This window comes from Castanea sativa, chromosome 9 (genome assembly GCF_040712315.1).
Source record: "Castanea sativa cultivar Marrone di Chiusa Pesio chromosome 9, ASM4071231v1".
Taxonomy (NCBI): domain Eukaryota; kingdom Viridiplantae; phylum Streptophyta; class Magnoliopsida; order Fagales; family Fagaceae; genus Castanea; species Castanea sativa.
The window spans coordinates 25,352,918-25,372,849 of record NC_134021.1 but is presented as its reverse complement, the minus strand read 5'-3'; the positions used below and the strand labels follow the sequence as shown (position 1 = coordinate 25,372,849).

Genomic DNA, 19,932 nt, shown 5'->3' with positions numbered 1-19,932 from the left:
ACCAAACCCTTTTTTTTTTTTTTTTTTTTCTGAAAATTCAATTTTCAAATTTGTGCAAATGGCGGGATGTGTAAACTGGACTTTGGGGTTTGGACCAATTTCGAGGTCCATTTACTTTTGGGCTTACCATATTTTCCCCTGCAAATGGCGGGATGAGTAAGTAAACTGTGCTAAGAGCATTAGCATTGGAGTGTAAGAGCATTCATGTTGGGAATGCTATATGCCATATATAGGGAACATGTAGTATTAAAGCCCAAAATTCCTCACACATCCAGACTTGTAAAAACCAAGTATTGTAAAAGAATTTGCAATTGTGCTACAGTGCAATTCTAAAGGAATTGCACTGTAATTTTTTTTTTTTTTTTTTATATAAAAAATACTAATATTTTATTCAAACTTTATCAGTTTCTCTCTCTCTCTCTCTCACAGGTCACACTCTCATCTCCTCTCTTTTTTTCTTTTTTTTTTTTCTTTTTCAGTTCACTCATTCAATCCCTCCCCCTCTCTCATCCCTCTGATCTTCCCTTTCATTTTTTTTTCTCTCTATTTTTCCTTAAATCAAGGGTTTGATGTGGTGGCAGATGGATTTGATGTGGTGGGGATGGGTGATTGAGGGTTTCGGTGGTGGGTATTATCTGGCTTGGGCTCCGGCATGGGCGTGGGTTGTGGGTTTGGTGGCGTGGAGGTGGGTCTTAGCGAGGTCGTGCGTGGCAAGCTAGGTCACGGACTCACGGCGTGGATTCTAACGAGGTGGGTCACAGACTCACGACAGAGGTGAGTAGGTTTTTATTTTGGTGGTCAGCGTGGATGGTGCATGGTTGATGGGTCTCTCTCATGGTGGTTAATGGGTCTCACAGCGATCGGCCTAGGGTTCGTGCATGGTGGTTCTGATGGGGTTCGTGCAGCGGTGGAGATCCATGGGTTGCTGTGAGTTGTGGTTGATCAGTGGGTTTGCTGAAGATCTGTGGGTTGCTGTGAGTTGTGGTTATTAGTGGGTTTGCTTGTGATTGAATGAGTGTGGTTTCTATGAGAGAGAAGTGAGAATATTTTTATTTTATTTTATATTATTTTAATGTGTAAAATGGTAAAATAAAAGTTGGGATGTTAGGTGTGTTGAAAAATAGTATTGTATAAATGATAAAGTAACTTTTGAGATAGTAAAATAGAATATTTTGTAAATTCCGGATGTGAATGCTCTAAACAACCCCCAGTTGCTATTTTACCAACTAGAGCCTTAAAAAACCCCTCACATTCGAGTATGTAAACGTTTTTTTTTTACATCCTAGCTACAGTAAGTATGGATATTTTAGAACATAAGCTCTGTTTGTTTCAACATCAACGTTTTCTGGAAAATGGTTCATTTTCCAAATAGCATTTTCTAGAAAACTATATCAATTTTCAGCGTTTGGTAACGACCTTGAAAATAAGCTTGAGAATGTTTTCTGGTGTTTAGTATGCAAATTTTTATTTTTATTTTTTATATTTCTTTTGTAATTTAAAACATGTGTATTATGTAAACCAACTAATGTAATCAATATAAATAATAATAAAAAACAAAGAATGAATTTGGGGTTCATACTAAAATTTTGACAATAGATACAATCAAAATTAGTTGTCAAATTTTCATGATCTCTACCACTCATCTTGCTCACATATATGGACAGGAACGTCCACACACACACATCTTTAATAAGTACAAATAACAATAACTTTTAATTGTCTACTCTTTTTATTGGTACACTAATTGTCTACTATGGTCAACCACAAGTCTTTAATATTACTCAAAATTATGTATTTATATAATGTATCTACATAATATATCATCACTACATAATATCTACATAATGCATCTATCAACAAAAAAGATTATCCTACGTAAAAGCAATTTAGAGCCATATAGGCACTATGTTTAAAATTTTCGTCTTTTACTTCATTTATTCATTCTTTCTTCCTTTTCTTTTTATTTTTTTTAGTACTTTTATGTGCAAAAAAAAACTTCTACCTAGAATCCATCAAACCAAAAATTTCTTAGATAAAAAATAAAATTAGTTTGAAATTCAAAGTAAAGAATTGAGATTTTGGTAAAGAGGAATGAAATAATTACTATTGCAAATATGTTCTCTTTTGCAAGTTGGTAGAGAGGAATGAAATAATTACTGAGCAATGAGGGAAAAAAAATCTAATCAAAGAACTGTGTTATAAAGGGGAAGAAAAATATGGAGAGAGAGAGAGATCTATGGAAGAGGAGAGACCAGAGTTAGTGACAGTGAGGGTGTGAGGAAAGAAAAAGAAAAAGGAAGAGAGAAAGAGTGAGAGAGCGTACCGTGAGAGAGAGATTGTTTTCCAAATTTTTTTTTTTTTGGAAAACAACCTATAAAAAACAAGCCTTATTTTTATTAGGATTTTCCATTGACTAAAGATAGTTTTCCATTGACCAATTTTTTTTTGTGTTACCAAACACTGAAAAATGTGAAAAACTATCTTTACAGAAAGTTTTCCAGCAAAACAAACCGAGCATTACTATAGCAAGTATTATGAGTAAAATAATATTATTTTCTCTTTCCTCTGTTGCTTTTCACTCTCTGAGACTCTCCCTTTTCTCTTCTTCTTTTCTCAACCTCACTCTCCATCTCTGACTATTCTCTCTTCTTCTCTCTCACTCCTCTTTCTCTGTTTCTGACTCTATTCTTTTCTTTCTTCTTTTCTTCTCTCTCACTCGTTGTTTGCTAGATTTTTTGGCAGTGGGTCAGAGGGGCTGTAGATCGAGTCTTGTGATTTGGATGGTGTGGGCTTGCTGTGGGTGTGCTAGCCATTTGTTCGTTGTGGATTTGCTGTGTTTGCTCACCGTTCGTTTGTTAATGGGTTTGCTTGCCGTAGGTCGTGGGTTTGCCGTCATGGATCTGGGTTTGCTTGCTGTGGGTCTAGGTTTAGCTTGCCATGAGTTTGGGTTTAGCTCACAGTGGTGAAGATCGTGGGTTGCTGTTTTTTTTTTTTTTTTCTTTTTTGGTGTTGAATGTTGATGGTGGATTGTCGATTTTTGTGGGTTGTTGGTGGTGATGGTGTTAGGTGTGTAGTGTAGCGGTGGTGGGCTGGTGGTGGTGGTGGTGTCAGTAGATTTGTGGTCTTTCTTGTACAGAAAGAATGAGAGAGAAAGAATAAATAAAAATAAAGAAATGGTAAATAAAGAATAAAAATTGCATATTTAAATGAAGTGATTAAAGAATAGAAACTGGGATGTATGATGTATTGTAAAATGAGTTGGTATAATAGATAAAGTAAGGCTGTGTTTGTTTTGCCTTCAAATGATTTCAGGAAATCATTTTACACTGGCCCTTGTGTTTGGTAGCAACAGAAAATTGAATCAAACGGAATTCATTTTCCGCGTTGACTGTAAAATACCCTGCCTCAGCCGTAAAATCATTTCAACTTTTATTTTACCTTCAAATAATTTCCACCCCAGGAAAATAGAAGAGAGAGAGAGAGAGAGAGAGAGAGAGAGAGAGAGAAACAACAAGGAGATCGCACCAGAAGCACTGGTCTCGTCGAACCCAGTCACCCCCGATCGCGCGATCTCGCCTCTGCCTGAGATCGCGGGGTCGTGCCTTCGCCTGAGATCTCGCCTCTCTCTCTTCCTTCTTCTCTCAACTTGACCGAATTTGATGATTTTTTTTTTTTTTTTTTTGGGTTTTGTTTCTTTATGTAACTCTGCTAAGAAATGATGATATATATATTTGTTTGGATGCTGAGAAAATGTGAGCAACAAGTAGAAAATGTATTTTCTATGGTATTTTCAAGAACACAACCAAACACTAAAAAATATTTTCCAAAGTATTTTTTAAAATACCACCAAACACCTAAAAATATTTTCCTTTCCAAAAAATATTTTCACCTGAAAATATTTTACACTTGGAAAACATTTTACATCCAACCAAACACAGCCTAACTTTCTAGATGGTAAAATAGAGACTAGGTTAGAAACCCAGATGCTAGTGCTCTAAAGTTGTTTTCATAATTGGTCCACATAATAAGCATTAATGTTGAGCAACAATTGCTTATATAAATTTGTCTTTTGTTTGTGAAGTATTTTCATATTGGTAAATTTTGATTTGGTAGATGATTACTAATTATCGAGACATTGGTTTTTATTTATTTATATTTATAGCTATGGATTTGTCTAAATAAGGATTCAGATTTCAGAAGGCCTAATATTTATGTTGTTAGTAATATAACAAAGAGAAACTACATCCTTTTGAATTTATAGATCTTTATGAGATGTAACAATTATAAAATGTCAACTATTCATGTCATCATTAAACATTTATTTTCCCGCAAGATGAATGTGCAAGTTTATGAATTCAAAATCCCATTAAGATCCACAAGATGAATGTGTAATAAGTTATAATAACTTAGCAATCAAATAAGGAAAAAGTGGCATGTCTTTGTTAGCCTACCAATCATCAATATCATATACTATATATAATAGCAGAAGCCTTTTTCCTGCAATTAAGGAGGTGTTGCCATGTAACAAAACTGACCACTTAAAATCTTGACACATGTGCAATTTAAAAGTAATACTATATATAATGAGAAATGATATGTCCACAACATTTTCACAACATTTTTACAACAAATCTTAAATGGCGGGTTGTTACTGGTTGTTATTGTTGGGGTAAAAAAGTAATCTTAATATTTGGTTCAAATTTGAACCAATAACAACTAACCACCTATGATTTGTTGTGAAAATGTTGTAAAAATGTTCTGGACGTAGCATGTCTCATATATAATAGCAGAAGCCTTTTCTTACAATTGAGGAGGTTCTGCCATGTAGGAAAACAGACCACTTAAAATCTTGACATGTGTGCAATTTAAAAATAACAAAATAGCATACGTTGCACCATTTGGACTATCTTCTTTTCATCAAATGTATTCATAAAAACACAAACCCACTTATAAAATAAAATAAAATAGAAAAACGTATTCTTTCAGATACTCTCTTTGTTGTGTGTCTTATTGCTTGCATGTTCCGTTCCAAACCAACAAGTAGAGGAAAAAATAAAATCCAAAAGGAAGTGAAAAAAAAAAAAAAAACCGTGAAAATTTAAAGACTTTGTTCATTGTCTGCAACAATAGACCATTCAAAAGCTATCCCACAATTCAGAAGGTAGGCATGGTTTTTTTTCCCTATTCAGTTACCATTTCAAATTGTATAAAACTATTCGCAAATCCTTTTTCCCTCTATTGAATGTAATTTTCTAGGGTTCTTCTTTTATCCCTTTGAAAAATATATGGGTTTTGTAGTTTATACAACCATATTCCATCTTCTCAACTAATTCCCTCTTTCTCTTCCATCTTTTTCTCCAATTGCAGATTATTGATTCCCTACCCATTGGTTCTTCCACAAAAAGAATCTCTCAATCAAGGTTTGACTACCCATTAGTGTTTTATTTATTTTTTATTATTGTATTGGTTAGATTTTATATTTGTTTGGCAGATTTTTGTTAGGTTTGCACTTTGTTTTTTTTTTGCCTTTCATGTTTTGTCAATTACTATAAAGTGTAGATTTATTGATGATTTCTCTTAAAGTTAAATTATGGTTTCCCTGAAATTATTTACTGCATTACTCAGTCAAGGTTTAAGGTTTGGCTACCTTTTTCCCTAATCTCCTATTTATTTTTACAATCTCTTGAGTTCTATTTTGTTCGATTGTTGTATTGATTAAATTTTTTTGGCAGATTTTTGTTAGGTTTGTGCTTTTTTTGGTTTGCCACTAAAATTTGAATTCATTTATGCTTTGTGCAAATCTACGTTTTCTTGAAGCCATCCTTCATTTGCGGTCGACGTGTCGGCAAAGTTTATCCGTCGACAATTGAATGTTTTGATCTGGTTTGATTCATAATCGCATCTGCAAATGTTTTCCAGTGGGCCGACGCCCCCCCAGTCCAAGCACTAATCTATATCACTCCAAAAGAAACAATATAAAAGTACTTACCTTCTCCTTGGTGAGTCGAAGTGGGGTTCTGTCCTTGCTTGCCTTACGACCAAGCTAGGTATTCTGTTTCTGGTTTCCCAGACTTTTTGTAAAGGGCCCCAGTCTTCCGCTTGAATCCCCAGTAAGATCGGAGTATTGAATTCCTTTGCTCACCCTGAGATGAGATGGAAGGTCGATTTTACTTGAATCCTAGACCTAATCTTTAATCCTACACTGGTGAATGATGCGATGGGAGAAGTTTTGATTTTGTCATTTTTTCATCAATGCTAGCCCAGCCCAGTCGAGGCTCATCCATGCCCAATTCCAATGGACAAACCAACCTTCGATCCGCCCCTAGCTCTATAATCCACCTGCCTTCCTCAGTCCCTAAAAGCCCTCCTCTCCTAGGCCTAGCCCTCTCTCTCAACTCAAGTCTTAAGTTCAGCGGCTTTCATTGTTGACGAACACCCACGCTAATAAGAAGGAAAAAAATTGAACTATTAATTACCTTTCAAATGGAAACAACCCTTGATTTTAATATTCATATTTGTAACATGGATGGTTTAAAATCTGAATGTTCAAAGAGTAAAATCCCCACATTTACAATTAAAACGCAAAAGGTTATACTGTACGAAACAAACACGCATAAAAACTCAAAGCCAGATCTCACACAAACATTAAACCCATTTGTTCATCACTAACTACCATCTCCTCTATTCATGCTCTGCCCCCATCTCTTCTCTATAACAATATCTCCTCTGTTCACTCGCCGTTGCTTTTCCCCTGTTGAATTGTCAACGATTGTTCTTGACCCCATTCAAAAAATAGATGGTGGTGAAGACAAAAAATCACCAGTTAGGCTGCGTTTGTTTCGGCAGTAAATAGTTTCCGGGTGTAAAATTATTTCAGCTGAAAACATTTTCGGGAAAAGAAAATATTTTTAGGTGTTTGGTAACATTTGAAAAAATACTTTGAAAATTTTTTCCAGGTGTTTGGTTGTCATCTTGAAAATATTATAGAAAATGCATTTTGTATTTGTTGCTCACATTTTCTCACATTTTCTTAGCTTCCAATCAATATATAAAAATCTTTTCTCAGATAAACACAGAACAATCAAAGCCAAAAAAAAAAAAATCATCAACTTTGGGAGAGAAGAAGGAAGAGAGAGAGAGAGGAGAGATCGTGCGATCGACGGCGGCGGAGGCTTCGATCGCGCGATCGTCGCGCGGCGGAGGCTTCGATCGCGCGATCGTCGCGCGGCGGAGGCTTTGATCGCTCGATCGTCGCGCGGCGAAGGCTCCGATCGCGCGATCGACGGCGGCGGAGGCTTCGATCGCGCGATCGTCGAGCGGCGAAGGCTTCGATCGCGCGATCGACGGCGGCGGAGGCTTCGATCGCGCGATCGACGGCGGCAAAGGCTTCGATCGCGCGATGGACGGCGAAGGCGAGATCGCGCGGTGGAGGCTTCGATCTCTGCTTGATCGCGCGGTGGGGATTGATCTTTGCTTGATCGTGCGGCGTTGGATCGATCTTTGCTTGATCGGCGGTGCGAGGCACGGCTCGGACGGCGAGATTGCGCGGTGTTTGGGCTGGCCGGAGCTTGGCTGGGCTGGCCGGAGTTTGGCTGAGGTGAGCTTGGAGATGAGTTTTGGACTGTGTGAGGAGTGTGCTGAGCTCTCTCTCTTCAGGTGTGATTTTCGAAAATGGTTTGAAGGTAAAATCAAAGTGGAAACGATTTTCCGTTAGAAAGGGCTGATTTTCCGGTCAAACTGGAAACGATTTTCCGTTGACCGAATTTTCCGTGGCTGCCAAACAGACGAAAACGCGTAAAATGATTTCCTGAAACTGTTTTCAGTCCAAACAAACGCAGCCTTAGTCACACGATCCTCAAAAGCTTTAAAACAATACCTGCACAACAAAAAGAAAAGACCTAACAGAGAGCACCGGTGTGATGCCGGCCAAAAACCCTCCGAGGGTCAAGTTAGAACTTTTCGCAATCCTAGAGTGTCAGAGTTGGGTGAATTATGCGTACCTTGCTTTGTGAGGGTCTTGGGGTATTTATAGTAGGTAGGGTTTGTCATTCGTGCCTTGGCCAAGAGGTTCTTTCCTTCTAGGAGAGAACTTCTTGGATCTTGCATATCTCTTAGAGTTCTTTTCCTTATAAGGAAGATCATCATTAGTGGTGTATATTGCAGAACCTTTCTTAATTAGGATTCTGCTCATACTAGGACTCTTAGAGTTAATCGTGAGGTGTAAGCCATTTCCTTTTAAGATTTCTTGGACATCAAATAAAACTAGGGCATACCACGTGGCCCCTAGATCCATCCACCTTGTATCCATGACCCTTAGATCCGTCCACTATCACCCCATTAGACCAGCACCGTCACGTACATTTAAATGATTCCGTCATCCCTGATTTTACCCTCTTCACTGGCCCCCTCACTCCATGGGTCCGTGATCTCTTAATAGACGGACCCATGGAGTGACGGTTCAATTCTTCTCATAAGGGACAAAAACTGCCGTGACAGGCTGGCTGGGGATCATTAATAATATTGGACACGTGGCATTCACCCAACAGCTCATCACTCAAAACGAAATGCCTCTTTGTATTCCGTGCCGTTTCCTCTATATAAACTTGCCATACCACCCCTCATTCTCAACTTTTTATAGAGATCTTGAGATCAGAGCGCCTCCGTCACCCCTATCAGATGGTCATAACATTCGATTAATTTATCCAGTCTCTCCATTGAGGAATCGTCGTCTCCATTGAGGAACCGTCGTCTACCAGCTACATTTCAATCGGTATGTACTCTTCTCCTTTCCTCGAAGAACTTTTTCTTTTTTAAATTTTCGTACTATCGTTATCTTTTTAGATCCATCAGTGTCTTAGGGTTTACCGTCACATGTAGGTGGTAGATGTCTAGCGTGTTAAGTAATCATTCATTTGTTTGCAACGGGGCGGGCTACGATGAAGGATTCCCGTCAGGTCAGAAAGACCCTGACACTTCAAGTGAAGAAAAGAATTCATCCGCTACTTCTCCTTCCTTAGATGATGATGGTTTGGAGATGGACAGGCCATAGGATATCTCTAGCGACGGCTTATACGGCGTTGATCCCCTAATCCAGTTCGTCATTAGTCCTGATGGGCTTAGGGAGTTCGTAATGCTACCCCTATGGACGGTCAATATTTCAGGTCCACGGTCAAAGAACCTTACTTCAAAACTCTTAGGGCCAAGTACCAAATACTTGACAACATTCACCTCCGTCTACCCCATAAGTTAGAGAAATGTTACTACAAGGGTGTTGAAGGTGTCAGGGTTTATGAGCAGATGCTAAAGACAGGGCTCAGATTTCCCCTAAGCTCCCTCCACCGTCGCCTCCTCCAGTACCTAGGTCTGGCCATCACACAGATCTCCCTAAACGCTTGGAGGGTCTTTCTTGGTGTGGAGGTCTTGTATAGGGCCATGTCTGACGGAGCGCGAAGGTTGACGGTGGAAGAATTCTTTCACTGCTACCGTCCTACTGAGATTGTAAAATCCAAGGGTATGTATTGCTTTGTAGCCGGAGCCCATTGTTGAGGCTCATGCGAGATACCCTGGATTCCAATAGGAACTGGAAAAGTCGATATTTTTCATGGAAGGGGATGAATGGATGTGCCGTCTAGGTGACAATGAATATATGCCCATTGACACAACCTGGGGCATAATGCCTTTGTCTAGTATGCACCCGTCTAGTTTTCACATGGACATATTCATGCCTTGTTTACTTTTACAATGTTACCCCAACCGTCTTCTTTACAGCTCAGGACCGTCCGCAAGTCTCACTCGAGCAGTGGAGCTTCCTGGAGAAAATCTTTACCAAGACCAAGTTAGAAGAGAGGACGTGGGCTAAATTGGTTACCCTTGACACACTATTTTGGCATTGTGACGGCCCTGAACCCATTTTAGCTACACGTCGCTATGATGCCAGAGTTCGTAAACGTAAGTCCGTCGCCTAATTCTTTTAATTTCCTTTGTCCTATATTGTGCAATGCTATATGTCTGTCCATTTTTGCAGAAATGGATGATGCCAAAAGAAGGGCCTTCATCAAGCAACAAGTGGCCAAAAAGAAACTGGAGGGTGGTCAACCTTCCAAGGGGACGGGTTCAGCTGTCCCGTCTAAAAGGAAGCAACCAGAAAAATCTGACTGTCCCCCTAAGAAAGCTAAAACCACCCCTAAGCCCGTCGTAGGGCTTGAGGCTGAAACCAAGAGAACGGTCACTCCCTTAGGGCCAGGTAAAGGTAAAGGTTTGATGAAAGGCCCGGTCACCGTTAGTGGAAAACCACCCGTCCTACTTCGAGAGGATTCGGAGTATGCGCTAGAAAAGCTTTCGTCTATCCTCACTGTCGACGACTACGAGGACCTCGGCAACCACGCTACCGAGACGATGGGGGAGACGAGTCTTTTTAGTATTGCTCAGGTACTTCCTATCCGTCTCTCCTGTATTATTGGTTATTATTATTTTCACCGTACTTACGACTTTTTTGGCTTGTAGGCGATGCTGATGATGAAGGGATTAATGGGTCACTATTTGAATCATGAGACAGCCTTGGACCATCTTAGGAAGAAGTACAAGGCGATGGAGGAGGAGCTGAACGATTTGAAGGCTTAGAAGACGGGCATGGAGAAGAAATTTGCCTGCTCCGAGTAGGTCAGGGGAGAGCTTGAGAAGCAAACGGAGCAGCTGACGCAAATCCTAAAGGATAAAGAAAACGAGATCACGGATGCCAAGAGCCAGCTCCGTCAAGCTAAAGAGGAGGCGATACATGAGTACCATGATTCCAACCTCCTCTTAGCAGAGCTTGGCAGCTCCTTTGCTGAAGGCTTTGATGACGCCCTCCGTCAGGTCAAGGCTTCATATCCAGATCTGGACGTGTCCCACGTCTCTATTGACGTTCAGGGGAAAACTTTAGCTCAATCCGTCCATTCTGACAGCACAGATGACTTTTTTGCCGTTAATGACCCTCTTGTGAACAAAGAATCGACTCCTGTTGAAAGTCAAGTGAAGCTCGTTGAAAGTGATACCCGTCAACCAGTCAATGAAGAGAAGATTGAAGGCACTCCTCAGCAGCAGTAGTCTTTTTTTTTTCTTTTTTAAAGGATGTTTATGGACAGCTCTGTCTGTCATGTTTTCTATATATGGACATGTTCCCTTTTGTAGGGCTTAAGTAATTTTGTTGTTTGTTTTTATCCATCTACTTGCATTTTTGATTGGTTCATCCACATTTATGTACGGTTAAATCCCGTCCATTTATGGGGTCGGCGAGAGGACTTATATTTAAATATGAATGATCGTCAAGTTCGTCTACCTTATGGACTCATTAAATTGCTTATCAAGCTATTGGGCGAAACTGTCCACTTTAAATTTGTAGTTGTAATTTTTGTCCATTTGACGGACTCGTTGAATTGCATCCTTCATGGATTTTACCAATTTTTACACATAATGGGATGATCCGTCCACATGGGGGACTACTGAATTTCATCCTTCACAGGATGGTCCGTCTATTGTATGGATTATAAATTTATCCTTCGTGGGATGATCCGTCCGCTATGTGAACTATAATTTTCATCCTTCATGGGATGACTCGTCCATTGTATGGACTATAAATTTCATCCTTCACGGGATGATCCGTCCACTATGTGGACTATACGTTTCATCCTTCATGGGATGATCCGTCCACTATGTGGACTATAAATTTTATCTTTCATGGGATGATTTGTCCACTATATGGACTATAAGTTTCATCCTTCATGGAATGATCCGTCCATTATGTGGACTAAGTTTTCATCCTTCATGGGATGATCCGTCCACTATGTGGACTATAAATTTCATCCTTCATGGGATGATCCATCCACTATATGGACTATAAGTTTCATCCTTCATGGGATGATCCGTCCACCATGTGGACTATAAATTTCATCCTTCATGAGATGATTCGTCCACTATGTAGACTTAGTAGATCTTGAGCAAAAAAACATTCCATATGCTCTGAATAGACTCCTCTTATTATAGTGGACGGGTAGAATATTGTTCATAAAAAATAAGAAAATTGCCCTTTGGGCTTTAAGAGTACTGTAGAAATTGAAAACTACAACTATCTGCTAAAAAAGATAAATTGGAAATGAGGAGGGTGATGTTATTGTTGTCTTTGCTCATCGTCTACTGGTAGTACTTTTTCAGGTGCTTTGTATTCTATGGGTGATTCAATTTTTTCCCTTCCAACGTCTCTAGGTAGTACGTTCCCTTCCTACGCCATGAGGTTATCCTGTACGGTCCTTCCCAGTTAGGTCCTAGCTTCCCCCGGGAGGCATCTTTTGTAGCGCCGATTGCTTTTCTCAAGACGAGATCTCCAACCTGGAAGTCCCTGTGCCTGACCTTAGAGTTGTAATGCTTCGCCATGAGGTTCTGGTAACGTGCTAATCTTTGCTCGGCCGTCGCTCTGACTTCGTCCACCAGATCGAGCTGTATGCGCATGGTTTCGTCATTCTTGTTCTCGTCATGGCTCCCAACCCGATAACTTATAAGCCCTACCTCTGCTGGGATGATTGCCTCGCTACCATATGCCAATCGAAACGGTGTTTTCCTTGTTGGTGTTCTTGTCGTTGTCCTGTATGCCCATAAGACACTTGGTAATTCATCCGGCCATATGCCCTTTGCCCCCTCAAGCCGAGTCTTGATGATTTTGAGCAAGGATCGGTTCATGACTTCAACCTGTCCATTGGCCTGTGGGTGGGCGGGTGACGAGTAGTGGTTCTTAATCCCTAGTTGGGAACAAAAATCTCGGAATGCGTCATTGTCGAATTGCTTTCCATTGTCTGAAACAAGCACCCTTGGTATACCATACCTGTATATAATATTCCTCCATACAAAGCTTCAGATATTCTTCTCCGTGATGGTGGCCAAAGCCTTTGCTTCCACCCATTTAGTGAAGTAGTCAATGCCAACTACTAGGAACTTCAGCTGCCTTATCGCTGTCGGGAAGGGGCCCATGATGTCTAATCCCCATTGTGCGAATGGCCATGGGGCCATCATAGGGGTGAGCTCTTCTGTTGGTTGCCTTATAAGATTGCTAAACCGCTAGCACTTGTCGCAGGCTCTGATGTATGAGTCAGACATCCTTTTGCATTGTTGGCCAGTAATATCCTACTCGGAGCAGTTTGTGCACTAAAGACCTCGATCCCGAGTGATTTTTGCAGATTCCTTCATGGACTTCCCTCATAACATAGTCTGCTTCTTGGGGGGCGAGGCACCTCAGGTAAGGTTGAGAGAATCCCCTCTTGTATAGGACGTCTTTAATTAGGATGAATCGGGCCGCTTTAACCTTCACTTTCCTCGCGGCCTCCTTGTCGTTTGGTAGCTTGCCATTCTTTAAGGAAGCGGCTATCGAGGTCATCCAACAGCGTTCATCGCTTACCTCCTGTATGCCAGTATTGTCTATTGATGATGAAAGCTGAACGAAGGATAATACCTGGTCTGGGACAATCATAGGTTCTGCTGAAGCTGCTTTTGCAAGCCGGTTGGCATCTTGGTTCTCTTCCCTTGGTTTTTGAAATAACTTCATTTGGAGGTTATTAGTTCGACCCTTCGCTTCTTCAAGGTACTTTTTCATTCCTTCATTCTTGCACTCCTAACTGCCATTAAATTGATTGGTTACGATTTGGGAATCAAAGCATATGACTACATTCTTAGCTCCAGTCGCTATTGCAAGATCCAGTCCTGCTATCATGGCTTCGTACTCTGCTTCATTATTGGTCGTGGAAAAGTCCAGATGGATCATGCATTCAATCTTATCTCCTTCTGGGGTGTGAAGCACCATGCCGGCCCCTCCTGTATGTTTATTAGAAGACCCGTCTGTGTGGATGCTCCACATGGGAGTTTCTTCTGCCCTTGGTCTTCCATGAGAGTGAACTCAGCGATGAAGTTCGCTACCACTTGTCCCTTCAGAGCAATTCATGGTTGGTACCAAATGTCAAACTCACTCAACTCGATTGTCCATAGTGCCATCCGTCCCGCAGCTTCGGGGCTACTCATCGCTTTTCGTAGTGGCTTATTCGTCAAAACATTGATGGTATATGCTTGAAAGTATGGCTTGAGTTTTCATGCTGCGGTCACTAATGCGAAGGCTAGCTTTTCCATCTGAGGGTACCTCTCTTCTGCTCCACTGAGCGCTCGGCTTATAAAATATACTGGCCTTTGCACCTTATCTTCTTCTTTAATAAGAGCCGCACTGACGGCCGCTAGGGAGACGGCCAGATATAGAAATAACTCTTCACCTGGCTTGGATGGGGTGAGTAACAGTGGAGAAGAGAGATACGCCTTCAAGTCTTCAAATGCCTTTTGGCATTCGTCCGTCCATTCAATCGATCTCCTTAATGTGCGAAAGAAAGGGAGGCATTTATCCATCGCCAGTGATATGAACCTATTCAGGGCTACGATTTTGCCATTCAAGCTTTGTACCTCCTTTATCGTCTTTGGGGGAGCCAATTCCATTATCGCCTTCACCTTCTCTGGGTTGACCTCGATACCCTTTTGGGACACCATAAATCCCAAAAACTTTTTGCAGTTACTCTGAACACGCACTTGCTCGGATTCAGCTTCATGTTGTAAGACCGAAGAGTGTTGCAAGTCTCTTGGAGGTCACCCAAGTGATCGGACTCCTGAACGCTTTTTACCAGCATGTCGTCTACGTAAACTTGCACATTTCTTCCAATCTGGTGCGCGAACATCCTGTTCATCAATCTCTGATATGTGGCTCCCGCATTCTTGAGTCCGAAGGGCATTACTTTGTAGCAAAAGAGCCCCTGACTTATAACAAATGAGGTTTTCTCTTGATCAACTTCATCCAACTTGATTTGGTTGTAGCTGGAGAACGCATCCAAGAAGCTTAAATGTTCATGTCTTGCGGTTGAGTCTACCAAGGTATCAATACGCAGGAGCGGGTAACTATCCTTAGGGCAGGCCCTATTTAGATCTGTGAAGTCTACGCACATCCTCCATTTTCCATTTGTCTTCTTAACCATTACCACGTTTGCCAACCAATCTGAATAGTATACTTCACATATGAAATCTGCTTCTTGTAACTTCTGCACTTCCTCGGCTATGGCTCGGTCTCGTTCAGAGGGCGAACACTCGCTTTTTTAGTCGGACGGGAGAGAATGAGGGTGATACATTCAGCCTGTGGACTATGACCGACGGGTTGATCCCCGGCATATCTTCCTGACTCCATGCAAACACGTCCTTGTTATCTTTCAGGAACGTTGCAAGTGCTTGCCGTGCTAACCAGCTGGCCAAAGTACCAATTCTCGTGGTCCGTTTGGGCTTAGAGTCATCGAGGGGTACTTATTCTAACTCTTCCACCGGTTCTGCTATCGTCCGCTGCTCTTCTATGTTCATCGTTTGTAGGTGGTCGTCCATCTCCATTATAGCTACGTAGCATTCATGCGCGGCTACCTGATTTCTGCGCAGCTCTCTAATTCCATACTCGGTTGGGAACTTGACCATTAAATGGTAAGTCGAGGTCATGGCCTTCCATAAATTGAGAGTGGATCGTCCAAGGATGGCATTATAAGCCGACAAGCAATCGACCACGAGGAATGTCACGTCGTTAGTGATCTGTTGGGGATAATCACCCACCGTCACAGGCAATGTGACGACCCCAAGGGGGTAGACCTTTGTCCCTCCAAAGCCGACGAGTGGGGCGTTTGTTGGAACCAGTCGCTCTCTATCAATCCCCATTTGCTGGAATTCAGGGTAGTAGAGGATGTCAGCTGAGCTTCCGTTATCCACCAAAACCCGGTGCATATTGTAATCTCCTGCTCGCAAGCTGACAACAAGCGCATCATCATGTGGGTGGTGAAGACGTTGTGCATCCTCCTCCGAAAACTCGACGACCGGGTTATCAATTCGCGGCATCTTCTATGTAGAACTCGTCATTTGGACACTTTGCACCATCCTTAGGTATGTTTTGCGGGCCTTTTTGGATGATCCCGCAGTTGTGGTGCCTCCAACAATCATCCTTATATCTCCTATTGGTGGTCTTGGGTGCTTGTTTTCTCGTCGAGGGGCAAGGTCTCGGGGTGCGTCCGTCTTATCCTTACTAACAAACCTTTGTAGCTTTCCTTGCTTAATGAGAGCTTCAATTTGTTGCTTCAGGTCATAGCAGTCAGCTGTATCGTGATCGTGATCACGGTGAAAATGGCAATATTTGTCCCTTGACCTCTTGTTCAGATCTCCTTTCAGTTTGCTGGGAAAGGTCAGGGCACCTTCATCCTTGATTTGCATCAGCACTTGGTCGATGGGAGCTGTGAGCGGGGTGAAGCTTGTGAATCTCCCCGTGGGTGGCTTGGATCGTCTATCCTCCTGCCGTTCCCCGGTCCTCGCTATCTTTTGCCCTCTATCCTGTCGTGTATCTTTTTGCCTTTCCCTTTTCCTAGGCTTTTCTTCTCGGGCTAGCAGAGCGTCTTCTGCGTTCATGTACTTGGTCGCCCTGTAAAGTACGTCTGACATAGCCTTTGGATCATTCTTGTAAAGAGAAAACAGGAACTTACCCTTTCGCAACCCGTTGGTGAACGCTGCCACGAGTATTTTATTGTTCGTTTTGTCTATGGAAAGAGCTTCCTTGTTAAAGCGAGTGATGTAGGATCTTAGTGTCTTGTCTTCCCGTTGCCTGATGTTCATCAAACATGCGGTCGATCTCTTATTCCTGTGACCCCTAATAAAGTGCGACGCGAATTGGGCGCTTAACTCCTTGAAGGTACTAATGGAGTTGGGTGTTAGTCTGCTGTACCAGATCCTTGCAGGTCCCTTCAGCGTAGTAGGGAAGGCTCTGCACATGATCTCATCCGATACTCCTTGAAGGTGCATTATGGTCTTGAAAGATTCCAAGTGGTCTAGGGGGTCCTTAAACCCGTCATAACTTTCCACCTGTGGCATCCGAAATTTCTAGGGAAAGGGGCATGAACTGATGGATGCTATGAATGGCGAATTGGTTCGCTGGACCAGATCATCGAGGTCATTGGACACTCGTCCTCTGAGGGCGTTCATCATGACGTCCATTCGTTCCTTTATCATTTGCATCTCGGCGGCTATGTGCTACGGGAGAATATCACTAACAAATGACTGGTTTGTGTCCTGCCGTTTCGGCCTGCTTGGAGTGTTGCTACCCTTCGGCCCCTCCTGGTTTCTTCTCTCAGCACTTGTTTCTTCCTGGTCTTTCTCCTGGGTGCCAAGGTGTGCATTCTTTTGCCGCAATTGCTCTTCCAAATCATGATTCTGCTTGGTTAGGCGTTCAACTGTCGCCGCGAGCGTTTGGACTTGTCTTTCCAAGGCCATAGTGTGCGGTTGATCGCCTTGATTGTTGGTTTTTTTCCATCGAACGAGTGAGTACCATGCAACTTTTTGTCTCAGGGATAAAGCAACGGCTGATTACTGTGTTCCCATAGACAGCGCCAACTGATGAAGATGAAAAATCACCAGTGAGACACATGATCCTCACAAGCTTTGAAACAACACCTGCACAACAAAAAGAAAAGACCTAACAGAGAGCACCGGTGTGGTGCCGGCCAAAAACCCTCCAAAGGTCAAGTTAGAACTTTTCGCAACCCTAGAGTGTCAGAGTTGGGTGAATTATGCGTACCTTGCTTTGTGAGGGTCTTGGGGTATTTATAGTAGGTAGGGTTTGTCATTCGTGCCTTGGCCAAGAGGTTCTTTCCTTCTAGAAGAGAACTTCTTGGATCTTGTATATCTCCTAGAGTTCTTTTCCTTGTAGGGAAGATCATCATTAGTGGTGTATATTGCGGAACCTTTCTTAATTAGGATTCTGCTCATACTAGGACTCTTAGAGTTAATCGTGAGGTGTAAGCCATTTCCTTTTAAGATTTCTTGGAGATCACTTATGATAGGCCAAAAACGTATTGACCCCTTGTGATGGATTAATTGATTAATTAGTCAAGTTTATTAATTAATCATATTAACATGCAAACGCGTGGTAGCACAAACAAATCATCAATAAACTAAAGTATGCAGCAAAAAATAAATGACATGGTGATTTGTTTACGAATGGGGAAAACCTACACGGCAAAAACCCCACCAGGTGATTTTAAGGTCACCACTTCTGAAATTCCACTATTATCACAACAAACGGTTACAAGTAAAGGAATCCCAAGTACCTTACCAACCTATAGTTGAACCTTTACCCCAATATCCAATTGGACTTGTTCTATAGTGACAATTTCTCCTTTTGATGCACAACTCCCAAGTACATGACTAACTAATTGAGCGGATCCCAGTACTCGACTTCAATCACCAACTAGAGAAGATTTGTTGGCTGCAAAGTTCTTCAATTCATCCACACGATGAAGATCAAGAAGATGCTTGGTTACAAAACCCTATGGTGCAAAGACACAACAACTTCTTCACAAGAAAGATGAACTAGGGTAAGAACTTCGTCTCAAGTTACAATTTGCATGAACAAGGAATTCTCAATGCTTGTGCAACTTGCCACACTTTGACGGCCCTTAAAATCATATTTTTATATGTCTAGGGTTAGGAGAAAAGAAGGCCCAAAGACACATCCACGGACTAGAGTTAAAACAGAACTAGGAATCTGTTTTTCTTAAATCTCGACAACTACAAGTGTCGAGGTGCTGTCGAGCAGCTATCGAGCCTCGGGGCTAGAACAGCTTCTTAAAGTTTGATAGATGCAGTTGTCGAGCTTTAATGAAGAGCACTTCTCAACTTGTTTCTTGGACAGACTTGCATGGTTTTAACACTTGATCTTGAAACCTTATTTCTTGAAACATTAACCTCATCCTAAATCTACCCAATTACAAGTAAAGTGCGTTTTGACAAAGGATTAGCCAATTACATAAATAATGAATGACATATGTTCTAAACAAGTGAAACACATATGTCCTAACAACTTAAAACTAGGGGATACCACATGGCCCCTGGATCCATCCACCTTGTATCCATGACCCTTAGATCCGTCCACTATCACCCCATTAGACCAGCACCGTCACGTACATTTAAATGATTCCGTCATCCCTGATTTTACCCTCTTCAAATGGGTTGGTTCTGCCATTGTTTTTCCTATGGTTTGGCATGGAATGCAAAAAACGTATGCATAAGGGGAGATAGGGAGACTTCTTAGGCTAGCACCACCGTTGGACTCTAACCACCAAAAAACTGGCTTCCCTTAACCGGCGGTACACTATTACAGGCTGAGTTTTTATTTATTTATTTATTTTTCATTTCTTTGTTTTCTGATTTTTTATAATTTTCTAAAAGAAAAAACCAAAATCTTGCGATAACTATGATTTATGTTTGGCAATTTGGGTATTTGCTCTATTTTGATTAGGCATTTCAGTTATTTATGGTTTCGATAAAGGTTTTTTTGTTACAATTTGGTTTTTTCTTAGCCTTTTGTTTGTTTTGTATATTCGAAAGAATTTGGTTTTGCTAATTCTGCAATTAGCATAGAGAGGAGATGGAATATTTTTGGGTGTTCGCTCACTGTTCCGCTTCTTCTTTGCAACACCATATACCTAAGTTTAAGCAGAACATTGTTAATTATCCTCTTCGAATACTTTTTCTTCTCCAAATACAATTGTTGTTGTCTGTAATTTACCACAATTGCTTTTCCTTAGCACCTGAATTTTCATATCTACACTCCTAATCATTAAAACCCACCAATCCACACTTTATTAAAAAAAAAAACCTTAGAAAGAGAGCCCATAACCGTTAATAAACTTTAAACATAGAACAAAATGAGATAAATGAAGAGAGAGGGAGATAGAAATCTGAAGGTCAACCCCTCTGTCAAGCCAGCTTCCTGCCAACATGTACCCTCCCACCACTGGCTCGCCAGGACTGCTAACAGTAAGTTTTCCTCTTTATTTTTAAATTTGTGCATTAAATATGATC

General features: G+C 41.4%; 1 protein-coding gene across 1 annotated transcript; it reads right to left on the bottom strand.

The window, feature by feature from the left end:
* Nucleotides 1-15,924: 15,924 nt before the first annotated feature.
* LOC142608957 (uncharacterized) lies at nucleotides 15,925-16,842 on the bottom strand. Its single transcript, XM_075780607.1, has one exon. It carries the CDS (start codon nucleotides 16,840-16,842, stop codon nucleotides 15,925-15,927), a length of 918 nt encoding a protein of 305 aa, XP_075636722.1.
* Between the last annotated feature and the right edge of the window lie 3,090 nt (nucleotides 16,843-19,932).

Excerpts from the sequence above, each read along its gene's own strand:
- LOC142608957 (XM_075780607.1), bottom strand. The coding sequence starts at position 16,842 with ATGTGCAGAGCCTTCCCTACTACGCTGAAGGGACCTGCAAGGATCTGG.